General features: G+C 33.0%; 2 protein-coding genes across 2 annotated transcripts; both read right to left on the minus strand.

The window, feature by feature from the left end:
• Positions 1–599: 599 nt before the first annotated feature.
• On the minus strand, positions 600–3521 carry LOC131610992 (ADP-ribosylation factor-like). The gene is made up of 7 exons (XM_058883100.1): positions 3389–3521; positions 3027–3185; positions 2849–2919; positions 1481–1600; positions 1246–1364; positions 1065–1146; positions 600–964 (listed from the first exon to the last, which is right to left on the minus strand). Exons 2-7 carry the CDS (start codon positions 3172–3174, stop codon positions 959–961), a joined length of 546 nt encoding a protein of 181 aa, XP_058739083.1. The 5' UTR covers positions 3175–3185; positions 3389–3521; the 3' UTR covers positions 600–958.
• A 1205-nt stretch (positions 3522–4726) lies between these two features.
• On the minus strand, positions 4727–8305 carry LOC131610991 (nitrogen regulatory protein P-II homolog). Its single transcript, XM_058883099.1, has 8 exons — positions 8054–8305; positions 7928–7973; positions 7789–7816; positions 6780–6867; positions 6325–6392; positions 5675–5744; positions 5394–5429; positions 4727–5296 (listed from the first exon to the last, which is right to left on the minus strand). The coding sequence occupies exons 1-8, from the start codon at positions 8247–8249 to the stop codon at positions 5235–5237; spliced, it is 594 nt and encodes a 197-aa protein (XP_058739082.1). The 5' UTR covers positions 8250–8305; the 3' UTR covers positions 4727–5234.
• Between the last annotated feature and the right edge of the window lie 304 nt (positions 8306–8609).

An 8609-nucleotide genomic window follows, 5' to 3' on the forward strand; every position in this document is an offset into this window, starting at 1 on the left:
TTTATTCAATATGGGATGGATCTTAGAAAAACAAAGTTTTTTTATTTTATTTTAGATACATCTGAAGATGCATCTTCACATGAAGAGTATTTTCGAGTTTTCAAAAGTGTAGAATGCACAAATAAGAGTAGAAAGAGCATCCTCCAACTTAAATCATGTTGTGGCGTCTTGGGCCAGACAAAACCTGCAATTACAAGTCTCAATTATCGCAAAACTTAAAATGACTTTTTTATTTAAAAAAGAAGTGAATATGGAAAAATCCAGTCCAATAGTTAGCCAAAAATTAAGCGAGACTAACAAATGAAAGGAAAAAAAAAAAAGCCTATTGAAGCAGTATGTTTTAAGAGATCAATTAAAAAAAACAGACTATATTAAAAATTATTGACAAATTCAGATGATTAATAACAAACTTTTTTTGTTTAGAAATCTTAAATAATCTAGGGACCTTCAATTAATTAAACATGTCATTCGTGGGTTAATAACAAAGGAATGAAAGTCCTAATTTTGCAGAAGATTAATTTGTTCAGCAGTAATAGTAGCAACTAAACATGGAGTACATCACTCCACAATTTCATTCTGAAAATATACACATAGAAGAATAAAAGCAGAAATTGTAATCATCCTTGCTGGATTTCGCATCAAACAAACCAACATATTCACATTGCTCTGCTGAATATCTAATTGTTTGTTTTATAGCTAATAATATATTGTGTATGTAAAAGCTTTCAGTGATTTAATTGACCACACAGATCAATGAGTGAAACAAAGACTTTAGGTTATACATGGAAAAAAATTGCAAATGTATATTAAACCTAGGTAATTTTGTTCTTTTTCAAAGACAAATGAAACAATACATGCAAGAGCAGGTAAAATTCTAAACAGGGTAACCACATCGAAACATCTGAAATCATAATATCTAAACTCAACTGAACTTTATGCAGCCCGTGACTAACAATATCTATGCCTGCAACACAAATAATAATATAATTAGTTAAAGTCTATATTAGAAATCTGTGAACCTGCAATTAAAATTGCAGTTCATGAAAATAATTTTCTGTATTAACCTTGTTTGCAATGTTGTTTGAGAGCCAGTCAAGTCCTTCGTAAAGTCCTTCACCAGAGGTAGCACATGTGCTCTGGATATACCTGCAAGAATAGATCATATAGATGTCAATGGATAGGGTAAAATCAGGAAGAGAGGAGATTAAGGAGAGACAGGTAAACAACAGTTGAGATTCAGATTACCAGTGACGCTGACGAAGTGAATGAAGTCCGAGCTTATCGGTTATTTCAGCGGCATTCATAGCATTTGGAAGATCTTGTTTGTTAGCAAAAACTAGAAGCACAGCATCTCTTAACTCATCCTGTGAATATTATAACCATACAAAATAAATCAGAAAATCAAGCTATAAGAAATAAGTCTCTAGTCTCTTTAATGAGCCAAATTCTCATCTTCATTCATTGAGGATATATTTACTACCTCGTTTAACATCCTGTGCAGCTCATCCCTAGCTTCCACAACACGATCTCGGTCATTGCTATCAACCACAAAAATAAGCCCTTGCGTATTTTGGAAGTAGTGTCTCCACAGAGGACGAATCTAGTGAGAAAAGCATGTCAATAGTCCATAAGTTTTTTAAATAATTCAGATAAAAATAAAGAGCTAGAGGTCAAAAGTAAGGTGATTTAAGCCAAGAATTATAGCCAATCCATATTAGCAATAGGCTGAGACTAGCTACAGTATTGAACCCAGGCAATATTCATTAACAGAAGACTAGCTACAGTATTAAATTTTGGCGTGCATTAAGTGCAAGGAATAAAACTTCCCCCATTTTAGCAAATCATGTGATGTCACTAGTACTAATAACTGAAAATCAAGACAAAAATCCTAGTGAACATGATAATTACTACGGTAGATCAAAACTAAGTACTATGGTTGGTTTATAAAATTGATAAATGTACAAACAGATTGTACAATTCTATTTGAATAAACATCATTGCACAATCAATCATATGCATCTTCAAACAAGGTATGCAGCTTAGCTCATACGTTATTGCAATGGAGAGGTGTAAGTAGTACATTCTATAGTATGTTTGGTAGCTACTTAACAAATAATTTTTGGAAAATAATCACTTTTCCTTTCTCTCTTTTTTTAAATAAAAAAACACTAAGAAAACAAGCAACAAGAAATGATTGTTTCACAACCTAAGACTACCAATCATGGGATTTAGATTTTCTCCAAAATTAGGAATGAAACCGATCGCAAGCAGGTTTAAGAACCCAGACAGTTCTCTAAATGTGAGATACGAGTGAAATGAGAAATCGGATGGTGATCCAGTGGGTACAATGTCTGTGGGAAATGCAATTGCAAGGAGTATCCAAAACTGGCCCAATAAACAAGTCAAAAGGCCTATTAGTTGGGAGTGCATGATACATCTAGTAGATGATTTATAGAGAGCTCTGGTCTACTCCCTGCATTGCTCAAGGAGTGAGCCGGCTGGTGTCAATTATAGAGCCGTTTTCTGTTATATAGTGAACAATGGATTTTGTGATAGAAGTTAGAACGCAACTGCATAAAACATGTTCTGTTTTTTTGTTGCCATTGGCCTAGTAGTAGCCAACACATACTTAAACAAACACAAAAGAGGAGGGGAAATATGGTGACCCGAGTTTGAATATGGGATTTCATATAAAACGAGGACGTGTCTTTTCTTGTTACGACTATTTCTATAACTTCCTTCTCTTATCAGAGATCCCTAGTCCTTATCCCTATAATCCTTAAAACCGAGACATAGGCTATATACCGAAACACACACACACACACACACATTATATATAGAAATATACCTTGTCCTGGCCTCCGACATCCCAGACAGTAAAACTGATGTTCTTATATTCAACAGTTTCCACATTGAACCCTAGACAATATAATGTAAATTATCAAAATTTGCACTCAAATATATTGAAAAGAACAAGATTGACATTATCAAAAAACGCTCCCTCGGAATTGCAATGTAAAACTTACCAATGGTGGGAATGGTGGTAACAATTTCTCCAAGTTTGAGCTTGTAGAGAATGGTGGTCTTACCAGCCGCATCGAGACCCACCATAAGTATACGCATCTCCTTCTTCGCAAACAACCGGCTAAAAAGCTTCGTGAATGACAGACCCATTTTCAACTATCCTGAATCAATTTTCAAGCACAAACGTTAATTGATTTTACCCTAATTTCAATGCAATGCTGAAAATCAAAATTGAAATCATGATATGAAGATTGCAGCAAGGGAAAGATCAAATCGTAAACTATGATTCAGAAAGAGAGAAAATGAATAGATCCATGTAGCGTTTCGATTTGGGAATACTGGGAAATGATGAAGAAGGACTTGCCTTGAGATTTGAGAAAGATATTTTTTGTTGTGAAATGAAGACGAGATCTCTTCTCCTCTTCTACCTGTGGTTTGTAAAATAGTAGAATATTGAAGATTTATATACCACATTTGTTTGAATCACAATTATTATCTTCGAAAAAGTTTAAAAAAAAAAAAAACAATTTTTCATTTTGAAAATAAAAATAATAATTAACACTACAATCATAATGGCAAGAGTTCTGTCATTTTCATAATTTTAGTTAAAAAAAGGAACTATATTTTAATTATAGGTTCTATTTCTTTTAAAGTATCAATACCGCTCAAGCATGTTTTAGAAAACATAAAAAGTTTGTCATACTTTTCATATTTTTTATCCAGGTTATGTTTGGATTGATGAAATAGAGCAAAATAGATTGGAATTGAATATGATAGAATAGAGCGGAGAGAAATAAAACATATATTACACTACGTTGATTTTGTATTTATTATAAAATTTGACAACATTTATTATAAAATTTGACAAAACGAAAGTGACTAAATTAGTTCATTTCATTGCATACATTTTAAATTTGACGAAATGAAAATTGAAGGATTGGATGGAATAAGATGAAATGCATTTTCATCATATTTTCCTCCACTCCATTCTCTTTTTTACCAATTCAAACAATAGAACATGATATTATTTCATTATATTACATTACATTCTATTTCATTGCATTTCACCAATTCAAACATAGCCTTAAAATTGTGGAGATAATAATTATGTCATTAAAACTAATCATTTTAGGAAGAAAAAATCAATGTCATTAAAAAGTATTACACCTACCAATCGTTAGTTGGTTCAGTGGTGATTGGCGCTGAATTTGATAGAGAGTATCATAGTTCGATCATTCGCAACTACGATCTAGAGGAGGCCGTGGAACCACCTGATATCAGAACTGACCCCGAACCGGACTAAATCGGTGTTGATAAAAAAAAAATATGTCACCTCATGGACGTGCATGGTTAAGATAAGGATAATCTATACACAGCCTCCACCATTTGTCATTGCTTTTCTTTATCATCTCGGTGTTGGCTAGTCACTTCTAAATTTTGATTGTGAGACAACCAAAGGGATTTGGAAACAAGTCCGAGATTGGTTTTAACTGAGCCATGAGCATCAAGTTTGGGAACTAGAAGTTCTATGGTGCAGTAGCAAAGCTAAAGGCAAAGACACAACTTATTTGATGAAATGTGTTCCTTCTTATTGTTAGGACCAAAGTGAATTATCATCGGTTGTTATAATCTTCGTCAATTTTCTCAAAAAATTTATATCCTTTAGGCAACACCTTAAAGGACTATTTTCACCTTATAGATGCTTTTAAAAAGAAAAAGTTAGCTCAATGAAATTATTTCAATTCATATCCACGCATACTTCATATATTGTTCTCATTTTATTTGTTTCAACACTTTTCATAATTAAGATTCTTGTGGGGACTGCTACATCAGTCTCCTGGGTGGAGAGTTTAATCTGAGCAAGGAATAGTATGGAACCAGTTGATACTTCAAACTAGGAAAATAATTCTGGTGTGGATGTTTTAAGGGCAATGAGGTGTAGTACAAGTGATCCACTTAGTAATCATTTTATTTCTGATCTAACTAATAGCTAGGATGACTCATCCTAAAACTATAACAAAATCTTATTAACTATCAGCAACTCAGCATGTGTGAAATACATTGTCTGTGCATATATGTTGCAGATATCTAAAGTTTCTAACAGCAAAAGCGCAACATATACACAACAAACATCACAGTAATCAATTCACTAGGAAGAAATAAAATGGTATGAGGACCAGGGACCAGATTGCAAATGCTAATCTCTCAGCTCAAACAGATGATATATCAGTCATCCCACCAGCCATTCTCTCAGCCTTTTCCGCACGCTCACCTGAAAATTGGTATGTAAAGCTTGAGCATATATGCCGATTATATAAAAATGTGTTTTTCTTTTCATTTTTAGACAACTTAGGGAAGTAAACAGTTACCTGTGCGAACTCTTATTACATCAGATACAGGTATCACTGCACAATTAAACATACAATTCCAAATTATTTCATTATGAGCGCTTGGGCATTTTGGGGGATTATGGTACTAAAAAAAATAATTAGTGTTGCCTATAAATAAGACAGGCACATGAGATGGAGTTTTGGCTAATTATTAAGAAAGATTCTAAGAAAATATCAGGTTTGTATCACCTCAGAACACACCACAACATATAATTCACTTGTATAACAGCTCAAAAAAAGTAGGTATCGATCGGCCTTACAGAAAATTTTGCCATCACCAATCTCCCCAGTCCTTGCTGACTCCAAAATTCTCTGGAGTACCACCTCAACCTGGAGAAATAAATGGTACATATCAGTTTGAAATTTTATTGAGTTGTAACTACTAATTAAATCAAACACCACTGAACTGAAAATGTATTCTAACTACTCAGGTCACGTCCTTTATTGTCAAACAAAAGAAAACTGTTTTGCTTAGTCTCTTGAAACTCAAACACTTTTAAACAGTGACTAATCATGTATGAATTCAGAAGAGACTGAAAAGGCAAGAACCAATGGTGACAGAATTATCAAATATCCAAAAACCAATAGGTCTAGCCATAAAAGCTGAGAAGACCCAAATTCGTAGACTTCTGACATTGTCATGTTCATTATTTGTTTTAGAAGGTATAAGAATCTAACAAACAAGAAGTTCTGCTGATTTTTGCAAAGTAAAAGGTAACTTATAAATTAAAGGCATACTAACAAATTTTGTTCAAACTGTGCAAGCTAAATGATCATTCTTATGTAACGGTGAACCAGTTTTTTTTTTAATATGGCCACGTATGACTTGAAATACTTTCGATATATTACATGAAAAGTAATGTACACAACCAATTGTAGCTAGTGAAATCACAACCAAATGTAAACACACCTGGTCTTTCCTCACTACTATTTCCATTTTAACTTTGGCAACAAAACTGTCTTCAGAAAATTCAGAACCTGTAATAAAGGACATTGCGGTTAGGACCTATAGGTAATATGCATAATAAAGCAAAGTGTACAAATCAACTCCAAAGGAAGGTAAAAATGCACAAGAGTTGCAAACTTAAAAGACAGCTAAAGTTGGCTGGCCGCAGGCCTAAACTTGTATGCTCACATGTTAGTAAATCAAGAAACAATCAATTGTTTTTTTAAGGCACAAATTCAACAAAACTAGCTACCCTAACAAATAGTATAGCCATGAAAAAAACCCACTGAATTTAGGTTAAGATTTTAGATTAAGTTAAGGGTAAATACAAACTTACTTGCTCACTTCAAAGACAAATTTGCTTTACAGAAGCCTTATTCATAGATTATATTCAGTATTTTCTTTAGTGATGTACTTACCTCCCTGCCTCTCTTTCGAACCACCCTGAGCACCAAACCCCTTGACATCAGATACAGTGACACCACGAACTCCCATTTTCAACAAAGCCTTCAAATAAAATAAAAAATAAATTCAGTATCAGCACTATGTCAACAAGCTGGTAAGTATAATAGCACAAGCACCCCCAAAATGAATTACATTAAGCAGTATTGGCAAAATCAGTTATTCGTGAGAGGTACTGAGTTTCAAGTATAAACTCAAAAAAAGTAAAGCCATGAATCCCAATGCCAAGAGAATGATGAGCTCATTCTATAATGAAAAATCAATGCTGTATTTTCGCTTATTGCATTTGTAGCGACAACTTTATGTACCTATTGCTGGAAATCTACCGAGTAAAACCTTTAGGAAGTGAATAAAAATAAGATACAGAATGAAATCAGTTGAATGAATATTACACTGAGATACACAACACTAGTGCTAACCAAATCCCAATTAATTAACAGAATTATTAACTCACTTTGCAACTAATTAACTAACACTTCTATGCATAATTTTTCAAATTTATATACATAACCATTCAGAATAGTTAATCGACTCACAAAATGCTAACCAAATCACAGAATAGTTAATCGACCTTGAAACTAATTTACTAAAACTATGCTAACTGAATTAACTAACTAGCTAACTAACTTTTTGGAAGACCTAACTTAACTAACTAATTAACAGAATTCAATTAAAAAATCTAACAGAATTCAGTTAAAAAAATGTAACAGAATTCAATTAAAAAAACCTAACAGAATTCAATAGAAAATATATCTACCAGAATTCAGTAAAAAAGCAACAGAATAGCTAACCGACTTCTTAACAAATCAACCAACACTTTTATACTGTAAGAATCTACAATGCATAACTCAATTTCAAAAAACAGTAGGTATCAAAGACAATGCATCTAATTCAGTGAAAATAACAAGAATCGCATCCAATTTTACACATGCAAAAAAAAATCAAATAAAAAGGAAAATGCGTTACCGAAGAAACATGAGGAATTCTCCATGGCCTGTTCATCGTTCAAAAAAGAAATCAAAAGAACCGAAAACATAAATAAGCATCAAGAAAAGTCCGGATTCAACCGATTTCACAGTAAACATAAAAAGAGAAGTGCCATAACCTGAGAATCGCTTCAATTTTGTAAAACTTGGAATCCGGAACATACTCTGAGATCAAACAAAAAAGATTCAGCAACGCTATTTCAAGAATCGATGAAGATCGATAGATATAGAAAACGCATTCGCACCAGGAAGATTCTGACTCTGAGCTCTGACTTTGGGAAGAATCGGTGCATTTTTTCTGCTTGTTAGAAGCACCGCATTGCGGTTAGAACAATCTCCGAAACGCTTGCGAATGACGCTGAAAGTTGAAAAAGGAATTTCAGTTTGTTTGAGCTGAAAACTCGCAAGATTGAACACGCTCGTAGTCGAGATCAAAGCCATTATTATTATTAGGCACTCGCTCACATATACAGTCAACTTTAATAAAATATCCTTTTCAAGATATGGTATATATAGTACTCAGTCTCTTTACGGTACGAATGGTGCATTTATTATTATTTTTTCCAACACTATATTATCCTCTATTTATTTATCTTTTACTTTATTCAACTATTTATTATTAAAATTAATATATTTAATAATATTTTTAAGAACCTTACACTGCTCAAATATGATATTATTTATGGGACGGATCGAGTAATATTGGGCATATTGATTGGTAGAGTATTTAACTTATCACCCTCAAAATTATATCTGGCACCCCATATTTTCTTATTATTTATAACACTTAGTCTAATTAAA

The sequence above is a fragment of the Vicia villosa genome, linkage group LG6 (assembly GCF_029867415.1).
Source record: "Vicia villosa cultivar HV-30 ecotype Madison, WI linkage group LG6, Vvil1.0, whole genome shotgun sequence".
Taxonomy (NCBI): Eukaryota; Viridiplantae; Streptophyta; class Magnoliopsida; order Fabales; family Fabaceae; genus Vicia; species Vicia villosa.